Below are 16245 nucleotides of genomic sequence, written 5' to 3'. Positions count from 1 at the left end.
CTTATCTTCAACACCTCCGTGCACTTTCACTGAATGTATCAGAGGTGTATTCCCAGTATGCTGTTAAAATACAACCAATGTATGAGATCATTTATCACAAAGTCCACTGGGTGTAGTCTATAAAACAAGCTGGAGAGCACATATTAGGTCTCAATCTGCCCTGCAGGTAAGCGCGCCCTGACGTCGCCTAAAACACGAATGGATGGCTGAACTGATAATGCTGTTCAAAGTATTAGATTATGTCAGCCCTTTTTTGTATATCCCGTCTCTGATTAAAAGCAATTTCCATGGCTGATTCTTTATCACAAGAATGGCTCCACATTTATTTCCAGGGCTGAACAAGGCATAGTCAAGTCAAATTTAGTGATGACATCAGGGTGCAGGACGCCCAGTTTTCCTATGGTTTTGCCATCAGCCAGTATTTCTGCACAGCGGCCGGGGAAAAAAGCTGGATCTGTATAAAAATAAAATAAAAAAAAAGTCAGGATTGTATAAAACACCGGTATATAAAATGCATATATAGATATATATATATATACACACACACACACACACACACACTGAATCTGTATGGCAGTGCATACCATGAAATAAAAATAATCACCAGTAAACTGAACTCCTTAAAGAGTTCATATCTGACCTTTAGGGGTCCGACTCCGGCCACAGCTGCCAATCGGCTATTTGAAGGAGCTGGAAACCCCTTTAAATACTTTACTCAGTTGCTGATAACAGCAGGTATAGTGGTAGTCATTCAACTTGGGACTCCTGAACAGCAAATCTGCCTTGTAATAGAACCGCACACAGGGAAGTAATGTATCCCTGCATAACCAGACAGATATCCAAACCCAGGCAGCTGCCATATTGGTCGCCACTCAGCTTTCCCAGAAACAGATCTAATTTAGGGCTACTTTCACTCTACCGTTATTCTTTTTCCGTATAGGTTCTCAATACTGGAAAAAACGCATCAGTTTTGTCCTAATGCATTCTGAAAGGAAAGCAATCCTTTCAGTATGCATCAGGAGGTCTTCCATTCCATCCCTTGTACGGTATTTTTTTCGGCCAAAATCCCAGAACACTACCGCACTTGATGGATCCGGCGTTAATTTCCATAGAGATGTATTAATGCTGGATCCGGTACCAAGTGTTCTGGAAATTGACAGATCCGATTTTCTGGTCTGCGCATGCGTCGGGACATAGGAGGAGCCATTTTCCCTTTTGAGCTTTGAAAAAAAATGAAATACCAGATCCATTATACCGGATGAGACAGATCTGGAAAAAACTGATTTCCGTTTGCATACGGTTTTCAGAATCCGTCAGGCAGTCTTCTCTCTGCTTTTCCTAGAGCAGTGACGACACGTTCATTGGCCACGTGGCCTAGGAGCAGCTCAGGTCCATATAAATGAATGGGGCTGAGCTGCAATACAATGTACAGCGCTGTGCTTGGTGGGGAGAGAGAAGGCCATGGCACTTCTCAAACATCTGATCAGCAGGGGTCCAGTGTGTCGGATCCAGAGTATAGGTCATCAGTTGTAAAATCTTGGGAGACCCTTTTAAAGGGTGTGTGCCACAAAATACATTTTACAAGGTGGGTGATCAGGGTATGATTGCTGGGGGACCTACTGCCCACTAGTACATCCCACCTCAAAGCTATACCGTGTGTTTAGGTGGTATTTTAATGGAGCAGTGATCGAGCAGGCCTAGATTTGTGCTAAAATTTGCTCCCATTTCTGGCTTTAGTATTAATAAACCAGTCACCCCTTCTAGTGAAACTCACTCAATTTTTCAGGTGAAATTTTTAGCAAAAATTGTGACTTTTTGGGGGCTCAGTTCGGTGAAACTGGTGTAAATGGATTAATACATTAGGCCACAGTGCAAAGAAATGCTATGGAAATATATAAAATTATGAGAAAAAAAAAAAAAACCAGCAACTACTAGAAGCACCTTTTATTTGAGAATCTGACCACAGAGGAGTAAAACGGCCTTTAGTCCTCATGCACACTACTGCGCTGTCTGCATCTATATGTCCATCCCACAAACTATAGAACGTGTCCTATTCTTGCCCGTTTTGCGGACAAGAACAGCCATTTCTATAAATGGGACTGGAAAAAAAAAAAAAAAAGAGCATGTGGACTGCACACGGAAGGTATGCGTATTTTGCGGACCGCAAAACAAATACGGTTGTGTGCAGGAGGCCTTACATATACATGGGGTTTGGTACATACTTTGCTTTGGGCAGGCAAAGGTGGTGGTAGGGCGGATGGGAAAGTATTAGGATCTGACACTATGGATTTCCCTGTCAAATTACTTGTTTTTGGAGGGGTCTACAAGAAACGAATCTTTCTTCTCCATTCGCATACTAACGTGTGTTTGGTGAAAAGTCTAACATGCAAGTTGATGGGGAAGCTGGGGCCGATGGTTGAACAATCTTATGGATCTGAACGGCCATGAAGCCACAGGACGGGCCGGTAATTAGTGAGCATCTCATGGCAATAAAACAGCCCAGTATGAAGCCCCTCTATGTGCTGTACTGCTACAAGAGTCACACATCAGGAGGACAAGGAGAAATAATTGGAGTAAAAAGAAAGGACGCGGTACCCTGCAGCCTGACACCAGGCCCGAGCCGCCTCTAGGAACGCTGCTTCTTGGCTATTTACTTTGGACAGAAGTGTGAAATTGGTGAATCTAGCACGCAGCCGGCAATAGCTGTGAAATGGGCTTAGGATCCACCCACAATAAAAGGTTTAGGATAATACCAATTCAGCCCGTGGCTCTGAGAACCTATACTGATAATTAAGGCATTGTTCTAATTACCCAAGAGAAGGTGACAGTGTATTGCAGCGTCATCCTGCACACTGGTGGCGACACAATCCACCGTCAATACAAGACACATAGAAAATACTGAAAAGTGTCTGGCCGACAGAAATCGCTCTATAGTAACCAAAAGATAGTAGGCAGTAACATTTGGATCAGAACCAGGGCCTGCTAAATAAAAACTGCAGACAGAGAGTGAAGCTCAAAAGGCTTGTACGTTTTTTTAATATCATAAGAGTCAAATAACAGTAAATGCAAAAAATTCTTAAAGGGCATCTGACAGCAGATTTGTACCTATGAAACTGGCGGACCCGTGATGAAGACATCTGTGTTGGTACCATGTTCAGATGCCTTCAGCTGCCAAGCGCATATGCAACAGGTCAGCCCATTTCATAGGTATAAAGATGCCCTTTAAAAGGGGTTTTCCAAACCCCTCAGTCCCCTCTCATATGACCCTCCACTCCTGCATCACACATCTGCTGAGGTCACATGAACGATGGACATGACATCATCTTTATGGGACCAGAATACGGCGCTGGAGCAGAGGGACATATAAAAAAGGTAAGTAAGGTTTTTTTTTCCCCCTTTATTTTATACAGCCACCTGTTCTAGGCCACATTTTAGCAAATCCCGGAAATCCTCTTTACTATACAGTAAGCTCACAACGCCCTCTAGGTCTCCTGTACTGTAAATAACGGAGATCCAGGATAATAACTGGGAGCGATGTGGTCCGTTCCTCTCGAGTTTATTGGAGCTGGGAATGTGTGAAAATCTAGACAATGATACAAGACAATGGAGCCACATTTTTAAAAACCTGGGGCCATGAGGCAAAGTTACAACAAGGTGCACTATAAATGGTACACAGACTTCCTGTCAGGCTACTGTATGTCAGCAACTGATCATAAAATGGCAGAATTTGAGTGGTTGCACATGTATTTATTTTTTTTTTTTAGTTTTTTTTTTTTAAAGCTGCATTTTATTTTTTATTTTATTTTTTAAGCAAAAACTACTGTGGTCAGAAGTTAAATGCTTGGCATGGTGTTCTTCTGTAGTGCCAAATTGCAGCTTACGGCATTAGCTTGTGGAAGAATGCATGGGGCTGACTCACATGACCGCACCTGGTCCGGGGAAACATGAGCCATGTCTCGGCTGCCTCTCCTGGACTGACTGCATCATGGTAATTTATGATGCAGTCACTTCCTATCTGATTGTAGTGCTATTGTACTGTACTCACATCATCACAGGAGTACAGTACAATTGCCTCATAGTCAGATAGGAACTATCAAATTACTATGATTCAGTCAGTTCTGGCCAGGGGAGCCGTGGTAGGTCCGGGACGGATCCGTTTTGCAGGCTATAGACTTCTATTATGACGGAATGAATAACGGAATGCCTCTAAAGGTGGTAACGGAATCCATAACGCAATTCTGCTTTAACCACCAAAATGTTAACGAATTTCAAACTATGAAATTCGCTCATCTCTTCCTCCTACAAACAGTTGGAAAATATATATATATATTTTAAAGAAATAGGAATATATTGTACATTTTTGTAAATCTGGCCAGACTTATCAGGACTCCATGGCAGAGTACAGCAGCCTGTATTCTGTCTATAGACCAAAGACACGTACGGACCATTATTAGGGATGAGCGAATCGACTTCAGATGAAACATCCGAAGTAGATTCCCATAAAACTTTGTTAGAATACTGTACGGAGCAAGTATTGGATCCTGTGAGCTCCCGAGACTTCGTTTAATAACTTCAAAAGTTAATTTCTACTGTTAAAAACCTTTTACCAAACTCTGTTTCGGTTTCAAGGGGTACCTAACCGTTAACACACCGGTAAAGAGTGTCCTATTATAAATCATGCCGTTCCCCTACAGGTTCTTTAATATGCAGCTTCACTTTAAGGATAATTTTACAATACAGTAAAAAAATAAATGATTAAAGAAGCTGGGCTGACATGAGGGCGGCTTGCACCTCGCAGCCGTATAATTAGTCCCCCCCATACGGCGAGAGCTGACAGCTGTGTCTGCTTATCAGATTGTACGTATGAGCCTTGTATGAACAGATGTGTGGTGACGGCTGAACTTCACAACCAGGGGATAGACACTCACTTCCCTAAAGCCATACATGTCACCTTATTTCCAAAGTCCACTGGGCTGTGAATAATCACATAATTACAGCCCGTCCTAGGACTTCTGTATTCCGAAAGACAGGGCCGCTTTAACCCGTGAAGGGCAGGTGCCTGAACACACTGCAGACCCTGCCATCACTGCCCCCGGGCATAAAAAGAGTTAAGAGCTGGAGGGGGCCAAATGTCATTTGTATCGACTAATCTTGATCACATTTTATGGACAATTAAATATCAAAGGGTTGGTTCTTCTTATCCGAGCACTTTAGTCACTTTCTTGTGTGAGCTTCAGAATGAAAAAAGCAAACTGGGTATAAAAAAAAATAAAAAAAGGCGCAGGTAATATTACAGGCTTAGACGTACCCCAGCAGTCCTATAATTTGATAGGATGTGCGGAAGTGAAGGCTTACAGGCAGCAATTGAGAAGTCGCATTAAAGGCTAAAAATCTAAGAAACACTTAAACTGCGCTTTCATCTGCAGCTGAGCTCCGCTGGTAACATTTCACGTCCGATCTCCCGGCCGGGGCCATTGTTGTACAGTCACTCAGGCACATAAATCACACACGTACAGGAATGGATCTGGGGGCAAAGAGGCATCTGGATATTAGATCAATGGGCATCTCTCGCTGGCCATACACATTAGATGTAGGTTGGCTGAACCCGCCGATTTTAGTGAGCTCTGCTGCAAAATAACCAGATATGTGACATCATAACCTTTAAGAAAACCTTTCTATAAATGTCTGTCGCCTCATTAGCAGGATGACAAAACTGTTGGACCGGTGTAAGGCTAGGTTCACATGGAGAATTTAAGGTGAGGATTTTGGTGCAGATTCTGTGCCGAAAATCCTCGTCAAAAACATATGCATAATTTCCCCACTGCTTTCCATAGGAAATCTGCATGTTACGGTAATTTATACAGGGCTGTTTTTCTCCACATGCGGTTTTAAAAGTGTCCAGTCCATTCTTGACACGGACTCCACGGAAAATGGCCAAGAATGAAAATCCTCACCAAAACCGCATTAAAAAACATGTCAGGAAAAAAAAAAACACGGATTCTATATTAGTTTTTTTTTTTTTCAGCGCGAAAAACAAAAAAAACAAATCAGCCCCCCCCCCGCCCACAGTTTATTGTGTTTTTTTCGTCACACCTACCTCCACAGTTGGGTGCACAGTATTAAAGGGGTTGTCTCGCACGTCCTGATTGCAGCTCTTCCGCGCAGCTCTCTAGGCGCACTTTCTGAGCTGAATGATGTGCAGGGATAATGTAATCCCGTCCCTTGCCTTCGTGTGCGCGCTCCGCAGCCATATTCATAACTGTATGCCCTGGAGCTGTTCTATACTAAATACCAGAGGACATACGAAGGGGCCAGGACGGGGAGCTACTAAAACGAGGTGATATGAGGTGGCCGGGAAGGGGAGCTACTGCGCATGCGCCTATGTGCGCTCACTCCTGCCTACCAGAAAAAAGGCCAGCATTCTTCATCTCAGCGTATAAGTGTGGCCACTACTGCTGCATGGCGGCAATGGTCATAACCCCTAGAGACCAGCAGTTTTTAAAAACAAGCAAGGACTGGAGGTACTATTGATAATAAATGTACATTGGTGAGACACCCCCTTTAATAGATGGATGGCAGACAGAAGGTGTCCAGCCACACCAAAATTAATTATGCCATTTTCACTACTTTGATCACAATTTGTCCCGTATCTGGTCACTTAAATTCTGGCATATTGATGGATCTCGGCCATTATTTGAAGTAACATCTAAGGCTACTTTCACACTTGCGTTCGGAGTGGATCCGTCTGGTGTCTGCACAGACGGATCCGCACCTATAATGCAAACGCTTAGATCCGTTCAGAACGAATCCGTTTGCATTACCATGAACATTATCATTATCATGATAGTGCAAACTGATCCGTTTTGACTTTACATTGAAAGTCAATGGGGGACGGCTCCGTTTGAAAATTGAGCCATACTGTGTCAACTTCAAACAGATCCGTCCCCATTGACTTACATTGTAAGTCTGGACGGATCCGTTTGCCTCCGCACGGCCAGGCGGACACCAGAACGCTGCAAGCAGCGTTCAGGTGTCCGCCTGCTGAGCGGAGCGGAGGACAAACGGTGCCAGACTGATGCATTCTGAGCGGATCCGCATCCACTCAGAATGCATTAGGGCTGGACGGATCCGTTCGGGGCCGCTTGCGAGAGCCTTCAAACGGAACTCACAAGCGGAGCCCCGAACGCAAGTGTGAAAGTAGCCTAAGTCGTTAGTGGTTATATGAAACAACCTTAAAGGGGTACTCCAGGATTTTTATACTGATGGCTTATCCTGAGGATTGGTCATGAATATCAGATCTGTTGAGATCTGACCTCCCGCAACCCTGCCGATCAGCTGTCCAGGAGATGCTCCTAGTGCCGGAACTACTCCGTAACAGCTGATCCGCGGGAGGCGGAGTGTTAGACCTCCGCCAATCTGATATTGATGGCTTATCCTAAGGATAGGCCATCAGTATAAAAATTCCAATAAACTCTTTTCAACTGCTCCAGTATTTCTTACAGTGAGATTCCAAAATATAATTCCCCTCCTTTGTGTGAGTACCAAGACAGGGGGCTAATAGCTGGGGGGCTTTATATACACAGCAATGAGAAGGGCGGGGAAGAAGAGAACAACAAGATTGGTATTAATGTAATATGCAATGCAGATCAAAGGCCTGGAGTGTAGAAGAGACCCCACAGGGAGCTAGTAATAATTACCCATGAAACTGTACCTACTGTCAGAGGCTGGCTCTCCCGCTGTGCCTCCATCGCCGACTGCTTTAAATCCCATTTACTTTTCTATTTTGAGTTTCAGCAGCTACTCTTAATTATTATTTAACATGCCGTCTGCATTTCATGCCTGCTTAAAAACACAGGTTCCTTCCAGCGGTCAGCAGCCATTACAGGTGTAATATGCCTGCTGGCTTCTAAACACCGTCACACACTTAATGCACCAGGGGGGTGCCACCCAGCCCGCAGAGGTGCACCTTACATGGCGTGCAAGGGTGGAGTGCTAATAGCAGGTGCACGCACCCGCCATACACCTGCCCATGGAGAATCAATTTACACACCAGTCACTAATACAATACTTCGCCCCTCTAGACCTAATCATCCAAATCAATGGGGTGGTTTTACTGCTTAAACCAATGTCTATATGCTGTAATGGGGCAAATGAACCTCACTCTTGGGGTATGGGGGGGGGGGGGGGGTACGGCTCGATGTGCCAGAACAGTGAGACGGTCGTGGTTTTCCCCTATGATAACAGCTGATTACTGCAATAGAGAAGACAATGAGAATAGATGCGACTGGGGAAGTAGACGGCTACTAGAGGCTACTAGATTAGGGTGGCATTACCCTGCCTGATCTTTGGGCAGTGCGAGGGCTTATGGATGACAACACATCCACATGCCGATGTATACTGAACATGGGAGGAACAATTACTACTGCAGTCATTGCTCCCTCGTTCTGTTGTATTGATGATCGGCAGCAAACCACTGAGTACACAGAGATGTGCTGCCGATAATTGGTCATCTTTCATGCTAATGAAGAATACCCATCAGCTGATGAACTAGCATTTGCTTATTCATTGGCTGATAGAATTAAAAAAACAGTTATTGGGAACTAGTGTTGGTATGCCCAAAATTGTTCAGTGTAATAGGGCCATGGTCATAAAATCCATGGCATCAGATTTCCAGTGTAGATCTACATGTGTAATAGCCCCATTGTAATGCAGAGGACCTAAGCTGTTCAGTGTGGAATCTGTGCTGGACTTATCTGTGGTCCGGTCTATATCTTCAGGTCGTCTAGTGTGTGATCTGCTGAAGGGGCCATATGTCCTACTTGTGACTGAAATGTCATTAGTTGGGGCATGTCCTATATAAGGCTACTTTCACACTAGCGTTCGGGGTTCCGCTTGTGAGTTCCGTTTGAAGGCTCTCCCAAGCGGCCCCGAACGCATCCGTCCAGCCCTAATGCATTCTGAGTAGATGCGGATCCGCTCAGAATGCATCACTATGGCACCGTTTGACCTCCGCTCAGCAGGCGGACACCTGAACGCTGCTTGCAGCATTCGGGTGACCGCCTGGCCATGCGGAGGCAAACGGATCCGTCCAGACTTACAATGTAAGTCAATGGGGACGGATCCGTTTGAATTTGACACTATATGGCTCATTTTTCAAACGGATCCGTCCCCTATTGACTTTCAATGTAAAGTCTGGACGGATCCGTCTGTGGCTACTTTCACACTTAGAATTTTTTATACAATATAATGCAGACGGATCCGTTCTGAACGGATCCCATCGTCGTCTGCATTATATGAGCGGATCCGTCTGGGCAGACCCCAGACGGACCCGCTCTGAACGCAAGTGTGAAAGTAGCCTAAATGGGTCGGGCACATTGGGTAAAAATTTGCCACATCGATGACACCCAACGGACCATTACCTATCAGGGATTAGACATTAGGTCTGCCATTTCAATGGCTACTATAGCACTTTTTGCTGTTCTAATCTCTCCACTAAATCTCAAGGATCTACTGATGGAGGCTCCAAACAGAGCCACTGACGGCAGGGAGAGTATAGCCTTACTTTATTAACATTTACAGCGCATTGCTCGGCTGGAACTCCTGGTCAATACTTGACTTGATTAGTTGAGAAACACTGGTCTAGTGCCAGTCAAATGGATATACCACCATCTCATCTCCAGTAATGACCAACCAAACAGAAAAGGAATCCAATGCTCAGGAATGTGTCCTAATGCCCTCCTTAGATCAGGAATGGCACCATTGGCCGATATGATCTGGATATAAGATTGGAATACTGCTTTGGCCCATGAGCCATCAATAGCAGGCTGGTGGGGGTCGGACACCCAGCACCCTTGCCAATCAACTGCCTCCTTGTAGTGGCGGAAATATTGAAGTGAATAGGGGCAGCGCTGTCCATGGCATAATGGACGGAGTAGTGCAGTCCAGCAATGGAGCTACAAGAATACAGCTGATCAGCGGGGTGCAGGGTGTCGTACTCCCATCGATCTGTTATTGACGGCCTTTACTGAGGACGGGCCATCAATATCAAGATCCTGGATGGCCCCTTTAAGACTGGTTTCTGTGATGTTTAGGAAAATAAATTGTAATAGTCTTGAACATGTGTCCATACTAAATGGAAGAAATCCTTACTAATTTCTTCTATTGTGCACTCCACTGTAGGACACTGTAATCGTCCCATCAGATAATTAGTTGTAGCCTAAATACACGGACAACAACTTTTATCATGAGGTTAGTCTTGTCAAACAAAGCAACATACCAGCTCCTATGAAAACTGACGCCCGTTTTATTAACCTGTCCTTTTTCACCATTAGGAATAGAGGATTTTGTGCAAAATATTCCCAAAAATTAGACAATTCATAGTTGCATAATAACTTAACAATCCTCATGTTCCTTATGAAGTCATTACAAGAACATAAATCTCAGAAACCCCCATCCATCATAGACAAGCTGTAGGTTATAGTAAAAGTGCATCTGATTGCTTTGTACCCATTACAAATGCAGAAAGGCAGAGGAGATAATAGAATTTATAAGAGACAATTCCTGGAGATCTCGACCTCGCTGATAATGTTCCAGTTCCCTAATAGAATCAGACAGCAGCTAAAACATGGCTTGGGCTACAATTACTGATCCTGTAAACCGAGCACCAAGACATCACAACTGCACCGTGGTAATTCTGCACAGCTCCCATCCCATAGAGAGGAGCAGAGGTTATGACCCAGGTTAGGTGTACGCTCCTTAAGTAAGTTAAAGGGACAGAAGGTGCGTGAAAACTGACTATTATACATATGCTCCTAATAGAGGAGACAACTGTGCCCGTATGGAAAGAAGCTGCAATCTATATTGTCTTCATGCCTAAAGATAATGTAAAGTAGTGTAAATTCCAGGACTCGAGGACCACAACTGGTGCCTTCAAGCTGAACCCAGTTTTTCGTTATAATTTTCAGTTTGCCATCAGCTGAGCGTTCGGCCTACAGCTACTGAATGTGTATGGCCAGCTTTACTATGGAGACACTGGCATAGTTACCTATATTTCTTGCTGTTGTGATGGTGTGTAATGAAACAAGCACCAAAACTGCACCGCTCGTGGCATACACTATCATTTCCTGACCACATGGTGGACAACACTGCAGATGGTTCTTCAAAATAACACTGCATCCGGAGGGGTTACTCGCATCAGACTATCCTTTTTTGCTACAAGGGTTCCCTGACAATAAGCTGATCGCACGACGTCCCCCTGCCGAGGACCCTAGTAATCAGCCGTAAAGCAGAACTTTAGTTCCCCTGCAGAGCCATCACAGGGGATGAAGCATTACAGAGTGCCCACTGAAATAAATGGGTGGGCTCCTCTAGGCTCATTGCAGCCACTCACCAGTCTGAGGGTCCTATAGGAAACAGATCATATTTTTTTCAATAGACTGATAGGGAAAGGAAAATAACCAAAACTCTGCCGAGGTGATGGTCTCTGAACAGAACTTATTTCCAGCATAGACAGCGAGTCTATGGACCCAATACATGTGCTCCAGAAAAAAATGCTGGTAATGACAAACTAAAACAAAAGAGATAAAATTAAAGGGGTTTTCTCATTTGAGACAATGGGGACATATAGCTGGGACCTGCAGCTATCTCCTAAACGGGCGCACTACATTCATTTCTATGGGGCAGCCAAAAATAGCGCTGGCTCAGCTATTTCCATCTAACCAATAGAAGTGAATAGGGGCGTTGGCCGGTCATGTGTGGTGCGCTCCCATTCACTTCTATGGGGAGAGCGCTTGGTGGTGGCCGGACCGGAGTACTCCAGCCACCATTTTGCGGGGGCTCCGTTCTTGATATAGGTGCGGGTCCCAACGGTGGGACCCGCACCAATAAGACAATGGGGTATATATCCTAGCGATATGACCCATTGTCTCAGATGAAAATACCCCTTTAAGAAGAAGTTTGCCTTTCCTGTAACACCGGCAAAATGCAGTTGCATCCATGTAGACAGTGCATCCATACATGCACAAGACTTTAGAAGACTCAATATATACTAAATACACCCCGGCGCCAACGCGGGCGCCTCTTACCCTCCGCAGCTTTGATCCGGTATCCTTTCTCGGTGCCAGGACTGACTGCTAACAGCTGCATGATGCGGTCCAGCAGGCCGTGTATGACCTCAAACCCCGGGTTCTTGTTGTAATAGACTGCACACAGGTGACGAAGATTCCGCGCTCCGACATCTTAAAGGGCAAGTAAAAGAATAGAGGCGTTAATGGTTACATCAAATCAGGCTTCTTACGATCTGAATAGTTGTGGATGATATCCGCTGAGGACATCTAGGCACCATTCATAATCTCCTTTGCTCATATTGTAACTGACACAAAAATTACAGAATATTTGCCCAAATGATGCACTAGTCTCATCTCTCGGAAAACGCATCCTTTACATTCCCTGTCTTCTGTAAAAGCAGAGCGGCATCCAATATGGTCACCATTAGAGCTCCTCCAGGGGCTGTGACCCATCTAGTAGTAATGTGTCCCTGCATACCCCATTCAGAAGGCAAAGCTGGCTGAAAATCTATGGTGGAGCTGTAATCCAAACCGTTTTCCCCTGTTACAGTTGCATCGCAGTATTTTTCGCCCCATGTAAACCCAATACGGATTAGTGTCTTCAAGCATTCAGATCTATACAAACTTCAAAGAGGAAAAGTGGGCAATGGCACAAAAACGGAGGAGGGCACGACAAGTAGCAATCACCGAGATGAAGAGTGGGAGAGGAAAATAACAGGAGAATGGCGTAAACAGTAGACATACAAGATAAGGAAAAGTCCAAATCAGCTGCAGACCTGCTCTTTGTAGAAGTAAGAGGAGAAATTGGGACCAGACGTAAGAGTCGGCCTCCATCTGCACATTGTCAAGCTTCAAACGCTCGGTATCTGCAGCGCACTCTCCATGTCCGGAGGACGGAGGCCCAAACTGCTTTATCTCCTCTTCTAACAACCCCGGCAGTGAGCAGCAATTACACAAGCACACCACATCTATGTACACGACAGGAGGCTCCGCAAGCAAACATTAAGAGCGAACTTGTAAGCTCCTCAGACAAGAGTCAACATGTGTATAATGGCCCAGTAACATCCATACACCTACATAGTTAAAATGCAGAAAAATAAAAAAAACAAAAATCTCATACCACAGACTGTTACGGGGAACTGCAGAGGTAACTGCTTTCCGAGTGACTGGAGATAGGCTGGGTGTTAGGCCTTGTGCAGGCAATCTTGGAGGGAAGTGCACAGGGCTCATACCCCTGCCATACCTTTCTCTACCTCTTACTGCCCTACTGCAAAAGTAGATGGAAAACCTTTTTAAAAAGCACAGAAAAGTCTAATTTGGCTATATTCACATGTGAGAGAAATTTCTGCGACTGTCCAATGTTCATTTGAATGGAGCCGACAGAGAGCCATGTGCTTGCCGCCAAAACAACCCGGTTCAGATGAATGGAATACATTGTTTCAGAGTATGAATAAACCTTTAAGGCTCCATTCACACGTCCGTAACTTATTTTGCGGATCGCACATTGCTGGCACTAATAGAATATGCCTGTTCATGTCCGCAATTGCGGACAAGAATAGGACATGTTCTATTTATTTTTTTTGGGGGGGGGGGGGGGGGGGGAACGGAATTGCGGACCCGGAAGTGCGGGTCTGCAATTCCGTGCGGGTCTGCAATTTGCAATTCCCATAGAAGTGAATGGATCCGCAATTCCGTTCTGCAAAATGCGGAACGAAATTGCGGACGTGTGAATGGACCCTAAAGTTTTTTTGGGGGGTGGAATTTTATATTGATGGCCTATAGTGATGGTAGGGGTCCCGGGTGTCGGATCAGATCAGCTGTTTAAGATGGCAGTGGCGCTCCAGTGACGACACGTTCATTGGTCACATGGCCTAGGTGCAGCTCAGCCCCATAGAAGTGAATGGGGCTGAGCGCGATACCAAGTACAGCCGCTATACTATGTATGGTGCTGTGCTTGGTGACCAGGAGGAAGGCTGTAGCGCCGTGCCTTCTCAAACAGCTAATCAACGGGGGTCCCCCAATGATCAGATATGACCCAAGTCAGGCAGAAACACTATGGATGCTGGACAGGTGCCAGCTTAGGCTGGACACAAATGTTACATGTAAGTAAACCCAGGGTATGTTCAGACATGGAGGTGTACATGCCAGTGCAGATTTAGTGGCAATTTATAGTATAATTCAAGTGGATGGGGTTTTCAAAATGTAAAAATCAGGAGGAAAATACGAGAAAGTTGTAGATTTTTAAATATGCAACCCACTTATTATGTTGCAGATTTTCATAGTGGATTTCATTGTATAGGGTAAAGTCTGTGGCAAAATCTGTACAAAAAAGCTTTACTACAGAATGAATGTGGATTTGCAGGGGGAAACATTTGTCACATCGGCCCTTCCCTTTAGGGCTCATGCCCCGGCCGTTTTTACACCAAATCACAGATGCGGACCCTTTTACTTCAAGGGGTCCGCAATCCGGAAAGGTGCGGTGCAGAACGGAGGCACGGAACCTCACAGAAGCACTACAGAGTAGTTCCATGGGAATATGTTCTATTTTTTTCCAGTGCAGACAGATCATAGATCCATTCAAGTTGAATGGGTCTGGATCAGTCTGCGGAATCTGCACTGATGTTGCCCGTGCATTGGGGAGTGGAGGTTGCGGTCCACAATGCACGGAACAGCCGAGCGGCGGCCATGTGCATGTGCCATTAGTTTGTCATGTCATTGACGCAGAGGCACTTACTCAAGACAAGGAGAAGTGGAGGATCGGCGCTGTATTGGACCTAGTCATTCTGTGCTATAAGCAGCCGGATATCATCTGACAGCCCAGGGTTACTGGAGAGCAGGTGCAGAGAATGCACTTACTGGATATTCATTACCTCCCAGCAGTCAGAGGAGCACTCTCAGAGACACACACCTATGCAGTAATACATATTATTGGGGGCCACATATCAAAGGAGGCTTCTGCTACCCTTGCATCTCTTGCACATTAATCTTGAAATACAACATGCTGCATTCTTTTTTACATCTGATAACAGATTTTGGGGCTGTCAAGAAGTCCTCGTCTAGAGGAAGGAAGGTTTCTACATAACTGGATTCTTTACGGTAAGATCAGCGAGACTATGGAACTCTCTGCCTGAGGAGGTGGTGATGGGGAGTTCCCTAAAAGCGTTCAAGAGGGGCCTGGATGGATTTCTGGAGGGTAATAATTAGTGTTGAGCGAATCGAGCTTCGGATCATAGATCTGAAGTCGATTCGTTCAAACACTTCATTCTAATGCTGTGCGGAGACCTGTCTTCGTACAGCATTAAAACGTATTGCCTTCATGGAGGCAAAATTAGTTTCACCCTAAGTTGTGAGAGACTTCTTCGGTGAATGAATTTGGTATTTATTTCTACATCTTTAAAAACATTTAAAATTCGGAATCCGAAGTTGAGTTTGCTACCGGCTGCTACCACAAGTCAAGGAAAATTTGTTCTGTAGCATGAGTATTTTTTGCCTTCCTCTGGATCTACGCTGCTGGATTATGGACTAAACTGGATGGACTTGTGTTTTATTAAGCCTTAAAAACTGTTACTATATATGAATGGGGTAATTCTGGGAGCTCAATATAGATGGCTTATCCTCAGGATATCCTCACCAATATCTGATTGGTGGTGGTGTGAAGAGTCTGACCCGACCAATCAGCTGTGTGATGAGGCCGCGGTCTCCTCCAGGCTAACCAAGCACAGTGTCGTACATTGTATGGCAGCTCTGCTTGGTATTGCAGCCCAGGCCCATCCACTTGACTGCAAATAGGCCATGTGAGGAGGAACGTGATGTTACTGGCCTAGGAAGAGGCCACTGGGCTCACCAAACAGCTAATCTAAGGGATGGCCAGAAGTCTGACCTAATCAGATACTGATGACCTATTCTGAGGATACGCCATCAGTACTGAACTCTTGGAAAACCCTTTTAAATCCTGGACCATTTTTAGGTCAGTGGCCCCTCACTGTAATGGATTAATTTGGAGCACTTGGTATAGCTGGATGTGTTCAGGGTGGTCCTTTGATGAATCAGACCTTGGTAAACTGGTGATTGCAGCTTGTCCAAGATGAACAAAAGATAAAAAGGGAGAAAAAAAATCTTTTATAAAGGCATTACTGATGTATGATTCAGCTCGAGAAAGTCACTCCATATAGATTTTCCT

The 16245-nt window shown here is 44.9% G+C and overlaps 1 protein-coding gene across 1 annotated transcript in view; it reads right to left on the bottom strand.

Moving 5' to 3' along the window:
- Positions 1–295: 295 nt before the first annotated feature.
- Positions 296–16245, bottom strand: part of FARSB (phenylalanyl-tRNA synthetase subunit beta) — a 68453-nt gene continuing 52503 nt past the window's right edge. Inside the window, exons 16-17 of the mRNA XM_044291340.1 lie at positions 12084–12236; positions 296–454 (exon numbers count right to left, since the gene is read on the bottom strand). Of these exons, the coding sequence (XP_044147275.1) occupies positions 303–454; positions 12084–12236 (305 nt within the window). The 3' untranslated portion in view covers positions 296–302. The remainder of the gene's footprint in view (positions 455–12083; positions 12237–16245) is intronic.

The sequence above is a fragment of the Bufo gargarizans genome, chromosome 4 (assembly GCF_014858855.1).
Source record: "Bufo gargarizans isolate SCDJY-AF-19 chromosome 4, ASM1485885v1, whole genome shotgun sequence".
Taxonomy (NCBI): domain Eukaryota; kingdom Metazoa; phylum Chordata; class Amphibia; order Anura; family Bufonidae; genus Bufo; species Bufo gargarizans.
This window is presented reverse-complemented; position numbering and strand designations above follow the sequence as displayed.